The sequence below is a fragment of the Trachemys scripta genome, chromosome 9 (genome assembly GCF_013100865.1).
Source record: "Trachemys scripta elegans isolate TJP31775 chromosome 9, CAS_Tse_1.0, whole genome shotgun sequence".
NCBI classification, from domain to species: Eukaryota; Metazoa; Chordata; order Testudines; family Emydidae; genus Trachemys; species Trachemys scripta.
The window spans coordinates 98696807-98721452 of NC_048306.1; the positions used below are offsets into that span (position 1 = coordinate 98696807).

At 41.3% G+C, this 24646-nt stretch overlaps 1 protein-coding gene across 1 annotated transcript in view; it reads right to left on the bottom strand.

The window, feature by feature from the left end:
* Positions 1 to 1156: 1156 nt before the first annotated feature.
* The window catches only part of LRCH3 (leucine rich repeats and calponin homology domain containing 3), a gene marked incomplete in the record, with an annotated part of 101485 nt that continues 77995 nt past the window's right edge, over positions 1157 to 24646 (bottom strand). The window contains 6 exon segments of the mRNA XM_034780713.1: positions 1157 to 5725; positions 14462 to 14539; positions 17052 to 17189; positions 20235 to 20353; positions 20924 to 21037; positions 21525 to 21573. Coding sequence (XP_034636604.1) covers positions 5600 to 5725; positions 14462 to 14539; positions 17052 to 17189; positions 20235 to 20353; positions 20924 to 21037; positions 21525 to 21573 — 624 coding nt within the window.

Consider the following 24646-nt stretch of genomic DNA (forward strand, 5'->3'; position numbering starts at 1 on the left):
AGGAAATAGAGTGCAACAAAGAGCTGCAAGAGTGAAAGATGGGAGTCTAGCATGGTTCTTAGTACAGCCACCATTTTTGTTTGGATTTTGCAGGGGAAGATCAGGCATCCAAAACTAAAACTTCTCCATATGGAAGGGGGAATAGGCCTTCTGGAGGAAGTGTGTTTGAGGGAGGCACACAGAGGAACAGGTGCGACCTTCGTAGGGCAGTCAAGAAGAGATGCCAGGTATAGAGGGCCAGAGACAGCATGAAGAATGGACTGTGGTATGGGAGGTCAAATTAGATGATCTGGTGGTTAATCTCTTCTGGCCTTAAGCTCTATGACTAGCTGAGAGAAAATCACACAAGGGCTGATTAAGTCATGAGGCTGGGGCGGGGCAGGGCAGAGGGAGGCCGGATCCAAGCTGTACAGGGTCCTGAAGGTGAAACACGGAGCCTGAAAACTGATGCAAAAGTTAAGGGATCTGAAGAGTGGATCTGGAGTGGGGGACACAGCCGATGTGGTAGCACTGTGGACCAACCGGAGGTGGGGTGGGAGGGAGAGCAGCATGTATGAAGCAAGGTAGGAAGTTCTGTGGCTGCTAGCAACTTTTAGGCCTCTCATTTGTTTGCTGTAAACTCTAGTTATGAGGGAGGAAGGAAAGGAGGGAGGAACAAACATTTTGTGCCATCAGAAAAACTTTCCTATTATTGAGGGGAATACTGGTGCAAACTTCACAGAATTGAAAACTAGACGGGATAAATAACATGAGAACATAATACAGAGAGCAGCTGTGCACTGGCTGTGGCTAACAGACCATGTGACCTAAAAAGTATTTTCCACCACTAACTTCTAAGAATGAGCGGGGGAGCTGATTCTGAGGAACATTATAGTTACTCTCAGGGGCAGGGGCTAGAAAGGCTGCAGAGAAACAGTTTCTGATTACATCTGCTGAAAGAAACATACTGAGTGCAAACATACACAGTCTCCTACTCTGGCCCTTGGGGCGTTATGCTGAAAGAACAAGTTTTCCTATACCAAGCTCCTAAGAAGACCAGAACAAACATCCCGATCTCTTAATAAATATGACAATTCAGGAAGTAAATACACACTTGATACACAGGAATTGACAATCACTGATGCAAATATAAAAATATAAGGAGGAGAAAGAAATATTTCAGTTCATGTAGGTTTTAAAACTTTATTTCAAATTACCCAGGTATTTGGTTTTATATTATCAGTGTGCTAGAAGTTCACACAACTAGCAGCATACAGGCAATTTAAAATAAAGTACACAATATTCTGGCATATTTATACTTAACAGTCTTAGAAATTATGGAATGTATTTACAGACATACAAGTATAGGCAGAGCTTTAAAAATCCTTTACTCTATTAATTACACGTTTACAAGGTTTTCAGAAACAAAATTAGATTGTTTGTAAAACACAATATCTATACAAACGATTTTTTAAAATGTTTAAATCCACCTTAGAATTCCTCTGCTTCTAAAACAAAAATGTCAAAGAACCATTTAAAGTCATAAAAAGATTAAAAAAAACACCAGTTATCACGTCACTGCTAAGAGCAACAGAAGTGTTCTCAGTGCTGTAAAACGTTGTCTAGAATTTAATAACCCAGCAAGGAAGGGGCTTTCCGAACAAGTCTCCCCCGTCGCTAGCTCTCAAGGAGGAGAAATCAAAATCCCCTATTTCCTGACCAGATCATTTCAACACCATCAAGGACCATTAAGTGCCAGTGCCACTTCAATTTCTATTTCTTAACGTTATCGATCCTCAATGTTCTTCAGTGCTTAGCAAGGTTTGTGTAAGGGTAACAACACAGCGGAGTTAACATAAACCTACTAGCAAGCGCTACACTCTGAAATGGATTTTTCCCCAACACAAATGCCCCAAAAGGGAAAGACCACAATTGATTCTTGCTTTAGCACACAAAATGAAATCTAATGTGTTTTCTTTAAAATATTTTTTCACTGGATATAACAAAAATTGCACATAAATATACCAAAAAATCCCAACCCATTTATTTACAACAGAAAATGGAAGGGTTTTTTGGTATAATACATCACAAATAAACCGTATCTTGAAATTTCCGATTTGGATTTTCATCCTCGATGTCTGGTCAACGTTTAGTGTTTGCCAGCATGAAAACAGAAAATTAAAGAGTCAAACTAACATGACCACACAAATGTGTACTTGCTCGAGTGAAACGTTTATTTAGAACTGTAAAGAAAATAGGAGCATACACCTGACCAGGCATACAAGCATAGTTGCTGATGTAAAATTCGTCTACACACGTGTGTGCGACAGTGGCTGATTTTACAAGACACACTGAGAAGTGGCTATTCACTGAAAGTCAGGCTCAAACTCCAAATACACCTCTACCCCGATATAACACTGTCCTCGGGAGCCAAAAAATCTTATAGGTGAAACCGCGTTATATCGAACTTGTTTTGATCCGCCGGAGTGCGCAGCCCCGCCCCCCTGGAGCACTGCTTTACCGCGTTATATCCGAATTCATGTTATATCGGGGTAGAGGTGTGGTTAGTTTTCCAAAAATTAACATTTATGAAATGTCCAACTTCTACCAACATGAATGCTGTTACAGTCAGTTTCTGTAAGTCCGGGAAGCTGGGCTGGAGCAAATAACAGACTCTCACAATTCCACATTAAGTTTAACAGATTTCTTTCGATCTATTAAACAAAACCTAATACCCAGGTACACAGAATGCAAAGTATCTAGTACTGAGAATTCAGATCATTTGTTACTCCCCTTTAACAATGATTTGTAGACAACCCCTAAGGAAGCATTTATGGTCTATGGCAGAATTGTCTATATCAGAGTTTTCCAAACGGGCGATCACAACCCGCAGAGGGTTAAAAGATTTTGCGCCATCAGGGAGGAGGGGTAGGGAGCAGCGTGAGGGAGGCGGGAGCTCTGGAGGGGACACGCGCAGCACCCAATCCCGCTCTGCCTGCTGGGCCCTCCAAGAACCGCCGGCCTCTCCACTGGGCGTTGCTGGAAGCCTCGAGCCAGCAGGGAGGGGAGGCAGAGAAGCTGCTGATGGTCCCATCCTGGGGTGCACGGAGCTGGCTGCAGAGATGCTAGTCTCTGCTGCTGGTAGAAGAATCCAAGGGCTGGCAGTGCTGAAATGAGAACCCCCAGCCTGGCAGGGAGCTGCAGCACTGGGGAGCCCGTGCTGCCACCACTGATGGGCCGGAGTGCCCAGTCCGTGTGCCCCGCCTGCTCCACGTTGCAATGACAACTCCTCCCACTACCCTGGGGAATGGGTGACAAGGGGAGAGTAGGGCTGGCTGTGGGACCGGGCAGCACAGGGTTGAAAAAACCTGCCTCCTCCCAAGAAATATCTGAACTGGCCCCACTGCTTCAGGGGATGGGGGTGGGGGGAAAAAGTTTGGGAACCACTAGTCTATAGTGTCAGCAGTGAGATGCCATCCCCCATTCAACAAAGGGCAGAGACTGCAGTAAAAAAAAAATTCTCCTTTCACTGCCACATAATCCTTCAAGGACCAGCTCTGTCCTTTGCCAGCCTTCCCTTGGAACAAGGTGCTGTGAACACAGTCTAACCGTTTGCTGGGGGAAGGTGTACCTGTACAGAGCTGCTCTCTTCCTTTTTATGATGCATGTTACTGGCATACTCAGATCTTCCAGAACCCAAGGCAGCCACTTACACATTATGAAAATATTTTCTCTTATCAACTGTGCGACTCTAGTTTTAAATATCCTTCACGTGTTTTTCTAGACTTATGGTGTGATCAGTGGCGTCAACACCAATATGAAGCAAAATATTTCCTTATGTGAAATCGTTGAGACAACAGTTACCACAAGCTACCATGAAATAATTATTATGCAAACAAATCAGGGTGAGAATGGAATGACAAATCTAAAGGGAAAATTCAGCTAAGCCCAGACTTCTGTGCTCAAATGTTCCCATGACCAGGCTTATTACAGCAAAGAAAACTTTTAACTAACCCTTTTTCCATCTCTTCTGCTCACTTCATCCCTTCTGAAAACCTCTTGGTATTACTGGTTCACTAACAATACCCCAGAATGGAACACCACAAATACCAGAAGTCTCATTCACACCCTGTGCAATCCATGATAATGGCAGAGGTGTCTTCTGGGATACCCCAGGAAATAGCAAGAGGATTTCATTGTGGGAGAACAGGATTTTTAAATTGTTACTATATCAAAAAATAAAGTTACTACAGGGCTGGATGTGACCCAGCCTAGTCAGGGGGCCAAGGCAGCAGAGAATTCTGGACTTTGCCAGTCACCTTTAAAGTAACCTCATACCTTATTTTCAGTTTCCTGTTCACATATTTTGAATTTCCATTTTTTGGAGAAAAGGAGGTAGGCGGAGGGGAGTAAAGGCAGTTTATAGCACTGTATGAACTACAAGAAAACATGCTTTAACAACACATTCTCTCAAACCCACCCGCAGAAATTTCCTTTTGCAAAAGACTGGCATTTTGAAAGCTGAGCGTTATGCCAACACACAGAACCACTCCAGGAATTCAATAATCTCATTCTTTCCTACAATAATTTGTTCCTACATAACTGGGGTCTTCATTGGTGTAAGGGGGTGGTTGTGTGTTGTTTTCAATTGAAAACAGAATTGGATAACAGATCTCTAATGATGGTTTGATAGCTTATGATTATTTGCACTGAAATGAAAATAGGTACATGATTCTCCATAGGAAAATCTTCAGTCATTATTTGCAGCACATACAAGCCATAGACCAATTTAACATTACCATTTAGTAACCGAGTCCCCATGATGGGTAGGAGAGGGCAAGAAAGGGGTAAGATCTTTCCCACTGAAGTGGGGAAGATTCCAATACAAAGAGAGATTTATAACCAACAGAAGCTTAAAGCCAGCAAATATTTTGATTTGTTTAATAAAACTATTTGAACAGTTATGGTTTAGTATCTTTCACTGAAATGTGTGTTACTTATAGAGGTAACAAGCAGTATGTTTTCCCTGGAAAAAAACAGCACTCTCTATATTTTTTGAATATTGAGGACATGCCAACACAGACTGAAGTATCACTTTCAGTCTTGCTTTGAAAAACTGAGACTCATCAGCTTCAAAACACAGTCTTAACCTGTGATCTTTATATGCACTGGAAAGAGCTGGCGTTTCTTAGAAGCAGGGAAAACTCTCTCTGGGACTCCTGGGGAGGACAAGCAGTATCCATCACTGTGTTGCAATGGAAACATCCCCTTTGGAAATACATCCTAGTAGGAATCTTACAGTTTTTCCAACTGTATATATAAATCCCCTACATCTACATAGTCAGTTTTAACAGATGCTTTTAAACAACCAGACAAAGGAATTTTCCCCACGGAAAAAACCTCACTTTATAAAGGGGAAAAAATATTGGTAAAAAATTAAATGGAAACTGGTGTGATCTCCAAAAAAGTGGAGAAATGAAGCAAAACATTCCTGTCAGGAATCACAGAAGCTAATTTCCTTCTTAGAACCGAGCTCTGTGTGTTTGGATACACTGCACCAGCAGTAAAGTCTTCATGTTCTTCTCCTTAGCCAAGGGAAACCAAAAGGTCCTGGAGATCTTTACGCAGCAGACAAGTGGTGATGCTGCTGCTTTGGGGGTGCAAGCTCCAGAAGTGCGTGGACTGTCACTGCTACCTGTGTCAAACCTTTCTCTTCTAAAATATGCAGAGGCAAACATAATCGCTCCTACATGGGAAAAACACAACAAAAAGACAAAAACAAAGAAAAGGGATGAAAACCACTCAACTGAAAAGAAAAGAAAAAAAATACAAATTAAACAAGCAGAAGGAGACTGAAATATGAAATGGTATGGACACCTAAACAAAAATATCTGTGGAAATAAACCTTTACCTCTGGATAAGACAGCTGTAAATGTGACACCAAGGTAACAAACCAGCAAACTCTTGGACAATCATTTTGTTTGTTTATTCATCAGCACTCATGAAAAATATATGTACAAATAAGGACTGTTTTCAGGGGAGCAGGTGAAAGAGGGAAATCACCCATTTGCCCTTACTCCACTCAAATGACATCACTTGATGAAATCAGAATTGGATTGACTGTGGGGTGTGGGTCCTTTACTTCAATCTGGTAAACATGATCACAGATCAAGAGTACAACAGGAATGGTGTTTTCATTTCCGTACACAACAGGGATGTGGGGGAGTCCTCAAACACTGTTGTTCAGCTCCCAGATGTGAATAAGCAAACACACTTTTTAAAGCTTTTAACAAATACTGCGATACTAGTATGTGCTTTGGAAATATTGTGCAATAAATCTGAGAAGTATCCGCATGCTTAAGAGCAGTTCTTGTCAACAGCAAGAGATATATTACCCCCACAAAAACCCTCTTAAAACAACACACCACACATTTGGTCTGATCTTTCCTACTAGACACACAGCAGAAAGCCAAGTGAAAGAAGAAAACAGAAGAGCACATTAGTTGTTTTATGGCAAAATAGGGTCCTTGTTTATACACACAATTGACTGGCCTTCAAAAAGGATTAGGGCTGTCAATCGCAGTTAACTCACGCAATTAACTCTTAAAAAAAACTAATCGCAATTAATCGCACTTGTAACAATAGAATACCAATTGAAATGTATTAAATATTTGTGGATGTTTTTCTACATTTTCAATATTTATTTCAATTACAACACAGAATACAAAGTGCACAGTGCTCACTTTATCTTATTTTTTATTACAAATATATGCACTGTAAAAATGATATACAAAAGAAATAGTATTTTTCAATTCACCTCATACAAGTACTGTAGTGCAATCTCTTTATCATGAAAGTTGAACTTACAAATGTAGAATTATGTATAAAAAAACTGCATTCAAAAATAAAACAGTGTAAAACTTTAGAGTCTACAAGTCCACTCAGTCCTACTTCTTGGTCAGCCAATCACTTAGACAAACAAGCTTGGTTACAATTTGCTGGAGATAATGCTGCCTGCTTCTTGTTTACAATGTCACCTGAAAGTGAGAACAGGCGTTCTCATGGCACCGTTTTAGCCGGCATCGCAAGATATTTACATGCCAGATGCGCTAAAGATTCATATGTCCCTTCATGCTTCAATCACCATTCCAGGGGACATGTATCCATGCTGATACCAGGTTCTGTTCAATAACGATCCAAAGCAGTGCGGACTGACCCATGTTCATTTTCATCATCTGACTCAGATGCCACCAGCAGAAGGTTGATTTTTCTTTTTTGGTGGTTTGGGTTCTATAGTTTCTGCATCAGAGTGTTGCTCTTTTAAGACTTCTAGAAGCATGCTCCACACCTCGTCCCTCTCAGATTTTGGAAGGCACTTCAGATTCTTAAACCCTGAGTCAAGTGCAGTAGCTATTTTTAGAAATCTCACATCAGTACCTTCTTTGCGTTCTGTCAAATCTGCAGTGAAAGTGTTCTTAAAACGAACATGTGCTGGGTCATCATCCGAGACTGCTAGAACATGAAATATATGCAGAATGCAGGTAAAACAGAGCAGGAGACATATAATTCTCCCCCCAAGGAGTACAGTCACAAATTTAATTGACGCATTATTTTTTTAATGAGCATCATCAGCATGGAAGCATGTCCTCTGGAATGGTGGCTGAAGCATGAAGGGGCACATGAATGTTTAGCATATCTGGCATGTAAATACCTTGCAACGCCAGCTACAGAAGTGCCATGCAAACACTTGTTCTCACTTTCAGGTGACATTGTAAATAAGAAGCAGGGAGCAGTATCTCCCATCAATGTAAACAAACTTGTTTGTCTTAGCGATTGGCTGAACAAGAAATAGGACTGAGTGGACTTGTAGGCTCTAAAGTTTTACATTGTTTTATTTTTGAATGCAGGTTTTTTTTGTACACAATTCTGCATTTGTAAGTTTTAACTTTCATGATAAAGAGACTGCACTACAGTATTCGTATGAGGTGAATTGAAAAATATTTTTGTTTTGTTTTTTACAGTGCATATATTTGTAATAAAAAATAAGTACAAAGTGAGCACCTTACACTTTGTGTTGTGTTGTAATTGAAATTAATATATTTGAAAATGTAGTAAACATCCAAAAATATTAAAATAAATGGTATTCTATTATTGCTTAACAGTGCGATTAATCACAATTAATTTGTTTAATCGCTTGACAACCCTAAAAAGGATACATGTAAAAAGTGCTGTTCTTACTGTTAAAAAGAATACAATGAAGAATTACCAGGAATATTTTAAAGGCAAATATCCTCAATATAGGAATAAAAGAAGATCATTCTTGAGCTATCAGTTATTCATCTTTCACAGGCATTCTTTTTTAATACAAGTCATCTCAGAAAAGCACCCTTACTAAGTAGTAGTACTTAAAAATATCTAGTGTGGAATGAACTTTCAAGGCATTTACAGAGTTGTGCTGTTGTGTGTATAATATGAGTTTAGGGCCTGATCCTGCAACCAACTCCACAGAGGCTGTCCGCCTGTGCTCAGGCAGAATCCCACTGACCTCAGCGAAGCTTCATGCAGGGGTCCAGCCATGGAGAGTCAAATGCGGAATCAGGTCCTTGCATTTCTACTTTAAAAAAACCTGATACCCCATATCTGGCCATTCTGTAAATCCTGGAGAATCTTTATACATTTCTGTATATATGCACCTGGCAACCTGATTTGCTACACTGCCTGCATCTTCTGTGAAGACTTGAACAAAAAAAATCTTCAAATTCTTGGCAATGTGTGAGCGATCAGAGCCTGGACTCCTCATGTGGAGACCTCGACAGGACACACACTGCATAAGTGCAACCTGCAATTCTTGAGGTCAGACTGACACCTTTCAGGTCCAATAAACAAGGAGGTGTCACTCTTAGACTAGAGAAAAGTACAATTACCAATAAAATATCTGTGGATTTCAGCCTTTTAAAAATATGTAAACAAACAAGGGGAAATGATTTGGAATGAATCCATACCACAGAAATAGACAAAAAGGCTTAAAACTGGAAGGCACCGTTATTGTAAACCCTTGCAGTTTTTATCACAGTGTTCATTAAGAGAAGTTAATAAAGGCAACTGAGTTAGTTTTAGTCCATGCCAGTAAACAGTGTAAAAACAGCTCCAATGGTCACTTTTTATAAATAACTGTAATCCTGCCTTTTGTGGGGAAAAAACAAGCACGTTCTCCTCAGGCAGAATTCCCAGACAGGAATGTTCTGTGTCAAATCACAATATGATCTGAAAAGGAGTTAAGGAACTCCCATTAACCTATTCTTAGGTTAGTTAGCCCTACTTTTATTGCAAGGCTCAGCAGACCACGCATATTAAAAAAGATTTTCAATGGCAATTAGCATTTGCAACTCAGCTACATACGATGCCATGCTTCAGACTTACTACTGCTGAAACACTGCACTGCAGCAGCTAAGCTGGGTTTAAGAGCTGTTGACCATATTTTTTAGGATTAAGAGGAATTCATTGAAACACATTCAGAAAAGGACAAATTACTTAATACTCACTTGTAACTGGTCTCTGAACACAGTCTCCTAATCAATCTACACTGGGGAGACATGGTCTCTTGCACACAGCATCAGGAGTACCCTGAAGCTCTAAGACATCTTTGGAACTCTGACTTGAATCAAGTGGGAGGGCAGAATGGGAACTCAGTCTAAACATTCAATAACTGAGCAGGAGAGATGTGGCAAATCTGGATTAAAAACTAGGCTAATGGGTCCCAGCCTTTGTGGGTAACAATCGATATACTGGGCTTGATCATTGCCACTACTTCCCATTAAAACTGTAGTTGGTCTAATCTGGAATAGAACTTGCGTGGCTCCAAATGCCACTCTTGCAAATATGACACTGATTTTCGAAGGAGCTCAAGCTTCACAGTAAGTACTAACACCCCTCCCCACCCCTTGCCACATGGCAGTGGTGCACTGGCACCCAACACAGAAGCTCTTCATCTAGGTAGGAAGAGGCAGGTTAAGTACAAGTTACAGAAATTTGAAGGACGGCTGACTGAGAAGCACCAGGCTAGGTAATACTGCCCAGAGACAAAAGTAAATTGTGAGCTCCATGTAGCAACTCTGCAAATAAGGAAACAGAACTGATCAGAGTCTAAATACTTTTGTTGGCAAACCCTGAAGGAAATGGGGCTCTAATATAGAGTTTACATGACAGTTCCATTAAAACAATAGCAAACAACAGAAAAGGGCAGATAATTGGTTTGGTGTCAAAAGAAAAAGTTGGATGGCCTTTGTCTGCTCCTTTTGACATCCAATTTATGGATCACGGTCTGCCTGAGAATGCATGAAAGCAACAGAATGCAGCGTGCTGCTGAAAAATTCTGAAGAGTACCTGAGTTTTGCAAAACAGTGAAGAGTGAATACGTTATTAGAGCCTGTAGCCCACAATTCTATGATGCAAAGATTCTGATCCTGAGGCGGAGGAAGAGACTTATGGAATAAGGCTGAGTTTGAGCTCACACCAATCAAGTGGCTGCTCCAGATGTTTGCTATGAGAACCACAGTAACATTCCATGACACTACCAGGTTTCTGATGGGATTTAAAGATAGCTCATTTTGCACCAGGAACCAGATTTTTCCCAGTGTGGATGAAAATGTTCAGCTCCTCTACAAACTCCATGCTTGATGTATTCGGCTATGTGTACACTGTGCCGCTGCAGCCGCGCCGTTCTAAGGTGCACAATGTGGCTGCTCTTTGTCGCTGGGAGAGAGCTCTCCCGGTGACGAAATAAAACCACCTCCACTGAGGGGCAGTAGCTTCATCCCACCAACGAAGGACTGGCCACACTAGTGCTTTTCATCGTTAAAACTTCTGTCATCCAGGGGGGTGTTTTTTCACCCCCGAGCAACAAAAGTTTCAACGAGGCAGGTGCCAGTGTAGACAAAGCCTTAGTAAGGTAAAGTAGCTCAGGATTTATTGTCAGCCTAAGTGCCTATTTTTAGGCTTTGTCTATACTACCACTTTTGTTGGTCAGGGTGTGAAAAACATTTCCCCCCCCCCCCCCCCGACTGACAGCGGTTTCCCCAGCACTTTTGCTGGTGGACAGCGCTATGTCGGCAGGAGATGCTCGTTGGGGCGGTTTAATTATGTTGGCAGAAGAGCTCTCTCCTGCCGGCTAAGAACGGCTACACAGGAGACCTTACAGTGGCACTGCTGTAGCGGTATAGCTGTGCCGCTGTATGGTCTGTAGTGTAGACACAGCCTTAGTAAAATGAGACGCTATTCAGAACCTAACAATACAAGGAATCCAAGACTTTAGCAAAAAGGGTTGAGGAAACTGGCACGTAAAAAAACTCTAGAGCACTCCTGATCAAAAGAATTGTAGGCCACATCTCCTAAGACTGTAAGATATAACCAGGCACATTGACATGTAAAGAAAAAACAGTATTTTTCACACATATATGTCACTTTTCATCTGAGGAACTCAAAGCACTTTATAAATGTGGGTGGTATTCCCATTTTACAAATGGGGAAACTGAGGTACAGTGGAGCTGTGATTTTCCCATGTTACACAGCCATTCAATAGAGTTGTGACTAGAACCCAGTGCACTAAACCCGTCCCTTACTCTAGCCACTGCACAATAATGCCTCCCCTTGTAAGTAGAACGCTTGCTAAACATCACACAAATACAAACTTGTAACAATGTCATAGATTGTCACCTGGGTGTACCAAAGAGTGTTTTTACATTGTACATGTCAACTCTGACTGGTGATCAGAAAGAATGCACTTATCCAAACAGTTCTTGACAAAAACAAAGCCTTTACCAATCGCTGAAGTGATGTAGCGAGTCGGCAGCCCCACTGTCCTTCAGCTAGAGGAAAAAGACCCAGCGATAGAACATACAGAGTGTTAGCATTAGAGTACAGTAAAATGCCACAAAGCCCCAAAGCTGGATGGAAAGAGAGACAAGAGTGGATTCTTCTGACTCTGTCCCCAGGGAAAGAAGAGTTTCAACTGTCCTTTTAACGCTGAGGTTTAGCTGAAGAATGTCAGAAGGGGAACAAAGATTGTCCTGTCCAAAGTGTGTGAGCAGGAAGGGAAAACAGACAGAAAAACAGAGTCAGTTGATCAACCTTGCAAGTATCCATGAAGCAGTCAGTCATCTGACATTTCAAATACATCCAACAATTTCAAGGAGTAAATTACAACTGGTTAATTCTCACAAAGGAATCTGCAAGACTTCTGTTCTAAAGAACTACCTCCTTATATGCATTTTGTGTTCACTAGTGTGTCAATCTGTCTAGTTTAAATATGTAATAAAATCTCTTCAATAAAACAGCTGACAGTTGTCATAAGTATTAGTTCAAAACCATTATATTTTGGAAGTCAGAAATAAATTGGATAAGATATTCTGAACTACCACTGGCTGCATATGAGTCTTCACGTTCTACATACTTAATCCACACTTTAATTAGTGAAATTATTCAAAATGGCACAAACAGAGCAGATTATTTACCTGTAATTGATCTCTGAATGTAGTATTCTGCATAGATACCAAATATTTAATCACCTGGCTTAAGTGTTCTAAAATTATCAACATTTCTGGACTTTTCACCTCCTCCAACAGAGGCATCAACTACAATGATGGATAGGTGCGAATATAGCATATCATAGTGTCCAACTGTCAGTTTCTTTTGATCCAAGACCGCCAAGTCACACAGTTTTATACAACTATTCCACTGGAATACTGGAATATGAGTGTGGCTCTATGCAAGATACTACCTTTAGAGAACAATAATTACTGGTAACTCGTTTGCCCTCTTAAAAGGTAAGTATTTCTACATAGGTCCATACTTCGAGACATCCTTCTATTTCTGTAAGCTCAGAATTTAAATGAAAGGAGACACACACAGGCATTTTTTCAATAACAGTACACTAGACTGGCATTCTCATGCAGACATCCTACCTTCTCTGCTCAGGGGCAGAGGAGACATGTAAGGGTGAGTTAAGAGTTCAGGTGGGGAGTCACTCAGCTAAGTATTCACAAAGGCCTTGTACTTCAGGAACTCTAATTTGAAGTTCAATGCAGATTCTAGGTAGGTCAGTCTTGCCTGCCTCTGTGCACCTACATGCAGATCTAGCATAATGGAGTCCGCACCATAGACTTGCATTCAGGGCATAGACTTGAGCAGCTTAGTAGATATGACCTACTATTTCACTTGTCCTCTCCCTTCAGGTCCAGGGAATAGTAACTCACTCTGAGTGAGACTGACAAGTGAATGACTTTGGTTTACTTCAGCACCTCTAGTTAGTGCAGCACTCGAAAGTAACAGTGGGTTCCTCACTGCAGTGTTCCAACCTCATGCACCAATGAGTCTTAAGAGATTAATGGGCAGCTAAATAAGGAGTTTATCCTAAATGTTTGATGGCTTAAGGCAATCAGCTGTAATACGTCTTGAAAGTGAAGCTATCAATGACTTAATCCAGGCAAATACTGCTTTAGCAGTGACTGTCCAGCAATCACTTTCAGAAGTAGTTCTGAGTCATTGGGTCCATTTTTCCCTTTCAGAGACATCTTTCAAAAAACAAACAGGATAAAAGAAAAAAACATGAACCAAAACCGCAATGTGAATTCTAACACTTACTTTGTAATGTAAGGAAACATAGCAATTAATGCACCAGAGAAAAAAAACAGCAGCAAAACAGAGTAAGTAGCTATTAAAACATCAAAGTCACCTTTGCACTGAGATCAGCTGGTGTCAGAAGTGAAGTGGGGAAGGAGGGAAAGAGAAAGAAAAGACAGTTGGACTATGATGTGCTATATTGTATATCTATATTTCCATCTCTTAGCTCTTGCCCCAAGAGAGAATGTGCAGTGTTTTGGAAGGTGAAGAGGAATTCCAGAAAGTATTAGAGCTTGAGAGCAAGAACATATAACAAAAGGAGTGGAGATCTATGAACAGACGACTTCCCATTAGAGAACAGACCAATATAATGGTTTCTTCTTAGACAATCCAAGTGTTCACATAAAATAACTGAGAAGTAGGTTTTGCTCTGAAGGCAGAACAGAAACCTTGGTACTGGGGGGGGAAAACACTCAAAACTATATCAATTTTTTTTTTAAAGCCTCTTGGATTAACACCAAACATATGGTCTCAAGAAACCTGAATGACGTTTTTCAAAACCAGATTCTTAATGCACCTCCTCATTCTGCTTGACAGAATCAGACTGAGCCCAACTATAATGAACTTTCTCTAGATCACAGTAAGTGAGGCATACTCTTTGCAAACCATTATAGCAACTTTATTTTGCTTCCTGAGACAATACAAAACTAAATCAGCTCTTTATTGTTCTATGTACCTTACATGTGAACCTACAGTAATAAATTTTACACATTTGTATTGTCCCCAAACATTTCAGAAAGATCTGTTTTGTAAAGTCCCATACAATACAGTATACCTGACAATACAGGAATAGGAGGGGATTTACCTGAGGCACACCAATCTTTCTGCAAGCTTCCAGGAAATTCTCCACATTTCGTCTGCATTTTGCCATTGTTAGCTTAGGCTGCAAAGAAGCGAGGAAGAAGGCATACAAAGTTCTTAATTGGCAGGATTTTTAAAAATAAAGCTTTTGGGTTAAATAAACTCATAATAAATCTGCAGGCCAAAAACGCATCATGATGACATAAGCGTGTCTAATTAAAAACAGAGCTCTGTTACTGGGTGGTTGGACATTTCCTTAGAAAGGCAGGCCTGAAGTGAAAAGCTAACTCACAAAGTGCTGAAATGGATATTTTAATGGAAAAAGTATTTTGATCTGTGCAAAATATACACACAAAGTCTTATAAGATAGGCTGCACATTTGGTGTCTATTCTGAGTGACTGCAATAACCTAATCTTAAAAATACGTTTAGAATAGAACATACATACATAGCTCCAGTACGGTGACATTTGCATTTCAGAGCAATTTTATGATCTGAACCAACCTGGAGCCTATTCTGAATTATTAAATTATATGCATGTTTAAAACATATTTCAGTTAACAAAGAGGTACAAAAAGAGCCAGATGAAACCAGAGAAAATGGAAGCTGCTGCCTAAGTTCCTTACAAGTGTGTTTCATACGGTTAACAGCAGAGTTCTAAATTGTATTTATCAGATTCTTCTTGAACAATGGGCATTTTCTGGTTAACGTCAACACTTTTACACAGACTTTAACTACTGGAAAAAGAATAGACTAGCCAAACAGAAACAAGACATAAGATGCCCCTTTTTCTCCCCTGTGCTGGCTACCCACGTTGTGGGTAACAGTGGACTGGGCAGCTTCTGTGAGGCTAATACTCCCCCCTCTAAGCAGGTGGGTGGGAAGCTGGTGGAGCTTCAGCTCCACACCCTCAATGTGCCAGACAGCACAGCTGAGCTGGGACAGAGGGGTAAATAATCTGTGCCAGGTTAAGGGTTGATGCAGATTTTCCCCTCCTGGAGTAAGGAGGGAAAACAGAGAACATATTACAATATAACCCCATTCCACTCTCCAGGCACTGCGACTACGCTGCCTCTTACTCAGGGCTTGTGGCTACATCATGATTTAGCTCACAATGGAGAGTTGGAACCATCCAATTCCACGGAGGACAGGGCACAGAGATTATCTTCATTATGAAGTGAGTTTACTGAACAGCAGCTATATGCATCCATTTTTTGAGGATTCTGTAATCTGCCTAAAATGCCATCATATCTATTTGGTCTGTTATCTAAACAATGGGAACATCTGCATGATCAAACAAGACCAGAGAAGACAAACCATAATGATATGGCACACAATGCTGTAAGTGCCAGTTAGAGTTCTAACACAAGTACTGTCTCCTAAATAAATCAAAGCAAAACTTAACATACATTTTCCCCAGAGACTCCCTTTGGTTTCCTTTTTTATTTATATAGTCATTCACCATGTTTTAAAATCATAACAAGCAAAAAAATCTGCCTTTATGAGAGCAAAATGCACATTATATATTCAAAATACACGTGTATATTTCAAGTAGGCAAGAGCCCACGGGGGTGTCTTGTATCGCTCTGTTGGATTCTAACTTATGAAGCACTCCTGTGGGTATGCTACAAGCAGTAAGGGAAGGCAGACAATTTCCCATCCATGCTCCACCGATCTTCAAGTAGTCTATTAGGTTGCCTAAAAAAACCCCAACGAAATGAACAAACTTGCAACAACAACAGGATCAATACTGTAAGTGACTCCTCTTCATTTCCTGATTCTCAGACCGTCTCTAGCTACATGTGGTATTTTGGTGGTACACATTTTTAGTTGCCACTGATGAAGTTATAGATGCAGGTACTTTTCCTGCGGTACTTTCCAAAATTTCTAAAGCACTGCCCAAAATATTGCAGTCAGGAAACACAGAAGTATCTTCTTAAGCAATTTCGCTTGCTGGGTGTACTTCCTGCTACAAACACTCCCAGAATACACGAAGATTAAGTTCCTGTCCTTCTGTTCCCAAAAGTGTGTCTCTGGGCTTACCTGCGTTGTGCTCAAAGGACTTTGAACAATCTGATCAATATGCCCTAGCAAAATTCCTAAGAGAAAGAGTTGATGGTAATTTAAGCGGATCCAGGAATGGGAGTCTATTCACATCAATTGAGATGGAATTCTGATTCCCTATTTCTTTCTTATGTTTTCTGTATTGTGTTGCCACACATCCATTTAAATGCTATATATACCAGCTATCTGTCCTTCTCAGTTTCTAAGGCCTTTTGACCCTCTGAAATATCCTGTTTTGGTTCTCATATTGAATCCTGCCTTTTGTTTTACTAAAATATAAAGTTCTCAAATCCTATACACAGTTCAATTAATAAAATCTGTGTTAGAAGTAACTATTTAATATAGCCACACAAATGTCACTAGTTTTTTTATGGCTTTGCTACGCATTCTGCTTAGGCAAAGGAGACTGGTATTCTGTCAGCTCTGCCCAACATCAGAAGAAGATGCTACATGTAGTCCTCACATGGACTATGAAACGCTATGATGAGACTCAGACAACTACAACACACTGTTACATCTTTGTATACTTACTACAGCAGGCGAGGGGACATGGATGCTGGGAACAGATCGAGGCCGCACATGATTGGCTAAGTGGCAGAGAACAACTCCGTCAGTAAGAGCTGCTCCAAGATCACTGGGCAAAGGCACTTTTAACCGTGACTCAATATTCTACAAAAGGATGAAAAACATCCAACATAATATGTATCACACAAAGCAAATAAGAATACAGTTAAATGATTAAATACTGCTGCTCTTCTCAAACATTTCATAACAGCAAAACCTCTCATGGACCAACATCCCTCTTAATTCTCTGGGGTTTGGTTCTCAAAAGGTTTCATTCTGTGGACCACCAGGATTCACAACTGACCACAGTTTGAAAGCTACTGAGCTAAAAGACAAATGGAGTTTTCACAGTGCAGCACATGGAATTAAAATCCAGGAACTGAGATAAAAAGAATGTTACTCAAAATTGATGAAAACCACAAATCCCAGGGTGAGTAATCAAGGTCCAAGAAATATATTCCACATCCTCCAGGTACTCAGAGATTAGATGTACTATGAAAATAGTTGTCTTAAATGTAGGAGTGGAATGTAGTCACCAGAGGCAAGAGATAATATTTTCCCTGCAAAGGAAAACTGAACTACTACATTTAATCAGTTTAAGTTATCTTAAGCAGGAAAAGGCAATGAAGTGTAGTGGTTACAGCAGAAGCGAACAGGGTTCCAATTCACGGGTTTTATTCCGGTCTCATTCAATATATCATTTGCAGTCAAGCTGTAGCCGTGTTGTTTCCAGGATATTAGAGAGAGAAGGTGGGAGAAGTAATAGCTTTTATTGGACCAATCTCTGTTGGTGAAAGAGACAAGCTTTCGAGCTACACAAAGCTTAGAGCCTGCCTGTTTCATTCAGTGTATGACCTTTGGCAAATCACTCTTCTGTATTTCAGTTTACACATCTGCAAAATGAGTTTGGTTTTATACTTAAAACTCCAACCTATCGAGGAAGTAGGTTGTGAGGCTCAATAAATGCAACGTCCTTTCAGATCAACAGATGAAAGGAGCTACAACAGTACAAAATATTATTTAGAGAACATGCTGGGTTATGGTTTCCTTTAAGTCAGGGGTGGACAAATTACAGCCTGCGAGCCTTTTTAAGCCAGCTCGCGAGCCGCATCACACGGCTCAGCCCTGCTCCGGTCGGGGCGCTGGATCAGAGGCTGCACCACACGGCTTGGCCCCGTTCTGGCCGGGGCGCTGGGTCGGGGCCGCACCACGCAGCTCGACCCCACTCTGGCACTCCGGCAAGGGAGCAAGGTTGGGGACCACATCCTGCAGCTCCCAGAAGCCACAGCATGGCCCCGCTCCAGCTCCTACGCGCTCCAATCAGAGCTGCAGGGGCGGTGCCTGCGGATGGGGCACCATGCAGAACCTCCTGGCCGTGCCTCTACATAGGAGCCAGAGAAGGGACATGCCACTGCTTTCGGGAGCCGCTTGAGGTAAGCGCCGCTCAGAGCCTGCACCCCTCTCCCCACGCCCAGCCCTGATCCCCCTCCCGCTCTCCAAACCACTTGATCCCAGCCCGGAGCACCTTCCCTGGACCCCAAACCTCTCATCCCCAGCTCCACCCAGAGCCCACAGCCCAGCCGGAACCTGCACCCCTTCCCGCACCTCTGCCCCAGCCCTGCTCCCCCTATCGCCCTCCGAACCCCTTGGTCCCAGCCCAGAGCACCCTCCTACACCCCAAACTCCTCATCCCCAGCCCCACCCCAGAGCCGACACCCCCTCCCACACCCCAAACCCAATTTCGTCAGCATTCATGGCCCGCCATACAATTTCTATTCCCCAAAGTGGCCCTCAGGCCAAAAAGTTTGCTCCCCCTGCTTTAAGTTCATGAGTGGAAGAAAAAAATCCATTCTGGTGAAGTGCTTACATTCACTACTGTATTAGCATCAGCATTTATGGAATGAGTAAGAAGTCTTATTTCCTGACAAAGTCTCAAACAATTACAATGATAACTTACATTTCTAGTATCAGAGGGGTAGCTGTGTTAGTCTGGATCTGTAAAAAGCGACAAAGAGTCCTGTGGCACCTTATAGACTAATAGTCTTATAGTCTATAAGGTGCCACAGGACTCTGTTGCTTTTTACATTTCTAGGTACCTTTCATCCCAGAAGATTCCAAACCACTTTACAAACACTTCTAAGAGTCACTTCCGGCACTACAGAAATGCAGCTATCTCTGGGGTGAAACACCGCAGCAGCATAACAGACCATAGCATTTTTATTATTTATTATGTGTCCTGTGGTAGTCTAGTGCCAGTCATGGACCACAACTCCACTGTGCTAATTTCGGTACAAACACAGAACAAAAGGACAGTCCCTGCCCCACCCTCTAAGGGCTTGTCTTCAGTACCAGGGTAAACGACCAAAGTTACATTACTCCAGCTACATGAATAAGGTGGCTGGAGTCGACGCAGCCAAAGTCGACTTACCCCGGTGTCTTCACTGCACTGTATCGATTGGAGATGCTCTCCTGTCGACTTACCTTACTCTTCTGGGGGAGCTGGAATACTGGAATCGACCGGAGAGCGCTCTGCCGTCGATTTAGCGGGTCTTCATTAGACCCGCTAAATCGACACCCGCTGCATCGATTGCAGCAGAGATCTCCCCGGTAGTGAAGACAAGCCCTAAGTATCAGACGGGAGACAACAGGTGGATACCGACTGATGGGTAGTAAAAGGCAACATGATATTAGTTAGCAGTGGTCTGAGCACACCAATTGCCTAACCATTGCCAAGCTTTTTGTAGGCATCATGGCAAAGGAGAGTTTTAAGAAGGGATTTGAAAGAGGACAATGATGTTTACAGGGAGTTCCTCCCAACTGGGAGGGGCAGCCTGTGAGAAAGCACAAAGATGCTCTTTAAATCTTCAAACAAGTGGGAGATGAACACTGGCTTCATTGGCAATCAGGTAGGAGTGGACAACTTGACAGTGTACGAGAAGTGACATTACACGACAGGAGTAAGATGAAGAATACTGTAGCCAACTGAATGGAAAAATTTTAGATTGTGAAGTTACTAACATTTAATTTATCCAAAACACTATGGCTGGCACTGGTTAAATGAAGCAAGTCCAAAACAACGAAGAAACATTTGCATCATACTTGCAGTGAATTTGCTAAAACGTTTGTATACTAGTTACTGCTAGTACACACCTTCCGCAGTTGCTCTATTAGCTCCAACTCTTCCTCACGTTGCTTGGAGTTCTGCCTTGCTTTGGGGTCTGTAGAATCATTAGGAGGAGATGTGGCAGAAGAGGGAGATGAAGCAACAGCTAGAAAAATAGCATGAAGGAAAGTGACAAACTGCATTTGGTTGGTCAATTCACAAATTGATTTCCTCCATTAGATTATTAATCTAAGCAAGGCCTAGATGCTGTTAATTTTCTTTTGCCCAATAAACACTTGCATAAAAAGGATTAATTGTAGATAGCTGAAATGTTGCTCTGTACAACTTTCCTCAGTCTTACTACAAAGGTATGAATTCTGGTATGTACTACAGTACAATGCAAAGTCTATAACGCTGCCTTTGTTGCTATTAAGGGGATTAATAAATAGCATTACAATAGCCTCTTAAAGTATAAATTCAGGAGAGCAGAACACTAATCTCCCCCCCCACACACACACACACTCCACAAATTTGCACATCAAATTCTTTGATATTTGTTAAATGTATGTATTACCAAGACAAAAATATTGGACTTATTACAAATGGGACTATAATGGTTTATTCTAAGAAAGTTTAGCGACTGGTGTCAAGATAATGCAATTGTGCAAAAATTGGTTAACATGGAAGTTAATATAACTTTGTTACAAAGTCCAGCTTCTCCCGCTATATAACCTACCTTTGTTCATTTCATCCCTTACAGCTGCTCGGAAAAGGAAACTCTCAGGTCGCTGGGAAGGGTTTCTATAGGAAGGAGGAGCGGCAGGGCCAGGATACAGAGAGGAAAGGTGGACTGAACAAATGTGGAAAGGCACAGGAAAGGAAAGGAGGAGAAAGAAGAAAAAGGTTACGAGTTTAGCACTGTAGTAATTAAAAGAACAAAATAAAATTATAACATAATGACAAGATAAATTACAGCCATGCATGATAAAAGCATAGGACAGAAAGAGGCACCTTCAAGAGCACTTGCATGCGAAGCACATTCCATGCACTGTTACCAACAAATTGTTCCATTTTGTATTTAATGTGTCATTAGGGCAACACCAATGCCACAGCCTGGAAAATGTGGAGCCCCACTACTTCCCACAGAATGTGCCAGCAGCTCTGTGCTCTATTTACATATGTGACTCAAGAGAGAATTTAACAACAAATCAGACCCACAGACAGAGCAGTCCAGCTTACGGATAGGAATGACATCTTTAACAGTCTAGCTATGCAAGCCAGCAATTTAACCTACTTTATCCCTTCTTTTTAGACTTTTTGCATCTCTCTCCTGTTACCTGTTTGGGTAGTCGGTGAAGCTGCTGATATAGTGGGTCTGTCATCACTCTGTGGACAAATAAGTAAAACAACATTAATGATCCTTATTGAGAAAGGCTACGACTAGCTTTTCAGAAGTTACCGTCCACCTAGACACATTTCAGAAAAAAAATAAGGGAAAAAACAGCCTATTGTTAAAAAGAGATGTACAATAGGCACTTGTTTTGCAGAACTGATGCAAGTCGTCTTCTTCAAGGAATAAAACAGCGAATGAGGTATTGCTTCTGGAAAAGACAGTGGCAAAGCTGTGTTAGAATATTTTTCAGGGTGGGAATAGGGATATTACCTGTTTTTCAATTAAATATCATGCAAAACATGCAAGACACAGCTTTGATCCGAATATACAACCCACTCTAAATCTTTGCAAGAGCAAAATTAGTATTAATTGAATTTCACTCTCCTGCCCACCCTCGGAGTAATATTGTGGTTAGAACTAATGAAAGTGCTGATCAAAGATTAGTTAATGATGGATTAATGATTTCTTGTGATTAATGCTTTTTACTATTCAATATAATAAAGTTTCCATAGCAGATGATGATGTACGTTTTATGGTAAGAGTAAACTTGTAAAGAAAAAAGCAGTGACATTTCCAGTAAGCTACAAGTCAGTTGATGGCTTGTGGAAGAGAAAATAAAAGAAATGGTGACAAGCAACAAGAATGTAAGAATCAATCCATACAGGGATTGAAACCCTGCTAGCTACTAACATATTTGCATGGTTTAGGCTCACTGAAGATAGGACCAAAAGCTAAAGCAACATAAAACCTACTGCAATTTAATCAGGTCAGTCAAGTTCATAACCTCTGAATTTCAGATTAGAAGCTGGCAGACTAACACATATTAGAATAGAATTATGGCTCTCAGAGTTTTTTGTTGGCTTTACTGGTGAATAATAGCTAGAGATACCTTGACAGATCTGAAGGCATGAGGCAGGGTGGTAGCACAGCCCTCTTGATTCAACCCTGACAGCGACTGAACACGGAAAGAAAGAAGGCAGTACCAACGTTAGCAAACAGTTGACATGATATGCATGGGCAAAATGCACCAGTAAGATTAAAAAGGGGCAGGTTCTTACAAATGTTCAAGTGTTGCAAAGATATTAGTGGGGAGAGGTAAAAATGCCAGAATATTTATTTGCTAAAACTACAATACAATTCAAATTTTCCTACCCTCAAAAATATTACAGTCCATGAACTTGAAAGATGGGATGTTTCATTTAAAACAAGAACACAATCACATCAAAAGCAGAACTAAGAACTATCATATTGGTAGAAAGCTCTGCACTGGTCACCACACTCACTGACACGAAAGCCACTAATTAATTTTAAACCACTAATCAGAATAAACAGATTTGCGTACACTTTCAAAATACAAATTTCACGTTGAATTGAATAGGTTGTTTTCCTAGTAACTTCATGAATGTGCAGAAAACAACATCATCTGATTGGCTCCAAGGCACAAGAAGAGGCACAACATCTGATTATTTTCACAATGAAAAATTTAAAAAGTGATATTTGTGAGTTAAAATCCCAGAGACAGAAACTAGGCTATCAGAGAAGATGTCTGAAATGAAGCTTTTCAATGCTTTAGTGAGCAAATTGCCCTCACTAGGAGGGTGGTGAAGCACTGGAATGGGTTCCCTAGGGAGGTGGTGGAATCTCCTTCCTTCGAGGTTTTTAAGGTCAGGCTTGACAAAGCCCCGGCTGGGATGATTTAGTTGGGGATTGGTCCTGGTTTGAGCAGAGGGTTGGACTAGATGACCTCCTGAGGTCCCTTCCAACCCCGATCTTCTATGATTCTATGATTCATATTTTAATAAATGTCAAAGAGGCAGAAGATGAACTACTCTTCACGTTTACACAGTGGTTCTTGCTTTTTACTGGTAGAAGTTTTTAAACCAATAGGTGCAGCTTGGGGACCAAAGTCTGAAAAAGCAATATTTGGTCCCCGTATGCTGGCTAGCTATGGACCCCTCAGCTGTTACTTCTGCTCTCAAATATGTGCAATGAGCGTGATGAAAAGGCTACAGCCCACATAGTCTGCTAGAGAGCAAAGGAGAGTCCACATAAAGACACACTGACTATACACCCTGACTGCTAAGTCTTGCCCGTGACTCGACACACAAAGGGCCTGTAGTGTGTCAACACGGCAAGTTACAGGGGAGTCTGGATCAGGCACAACAGTTTCACTGTGGTTCTACCCAGTCCCACATTTTCCTGCACACAGGAAATGCAAACTCAGAACTGTGCCCTTAGATTTTAAGTGGCACAAACTAGACTATATCCTTCAAGTTATTAGAGAGTACACTCAAAGCAGCACAGTTCAGGAGCTGGATGAGTAAAGAAGGGACCGGTACTTTCCAAAACTGTTTTCAAATAATACTTGAACGTATACAAAACAACAAAAGGTTACTACCTCCAACCACCATCTTGGTGTAATGCACACACACTTGTTTGTTGAAATCTTAACATGACTATTACCACACTGCCCCTTTCGAAAAACAGAGAGAAGCCATCTCTTACCGAAACTATGTGCAGGGCCAGCCTTAAGCACAGTATCTTGGTAGCCTTAGTAGCTCGCAAGACAATTCCCTCACTACATTAATATAGTGGGGGAGGGGAAGGGATGTTGTGAGACCTGGTTCGTGCCTGGGGTACAGTTGACAAAACAAGTAAAGAACCCACAGGCTTTTAAATGATGCCTAAAGAAAGGGATTTGCGCAGGCCCACAACATTAACTGAACACTTTGTTTCTATAAGAAAAGAGCAAGTCATCCCTGACACAGGCTAACAGAAGGGCTTAGACACAAATCACACACCCATCAGCAGGCAACAGGGAGGAAACAGCGGTACACAAAAGGGTAAGACAGCCACAACAGTAACACGCTGCATGCTCTTCACCTGTTTGAGAGTCCCCGGCCTTCTTTTAATGGTATTGGTGTTATTGTCAATCTCAAACACAAAGAGAGGCTCAAAGCCATTCTGTCAGGAATAGCAGAGGAAAGAGAGAGGAAAAAGAGGAGGAAGTAAAGTGAGGCAAAGAATCATCTTGAGAAGACGTACATTCAACGACAAAGGAACCAG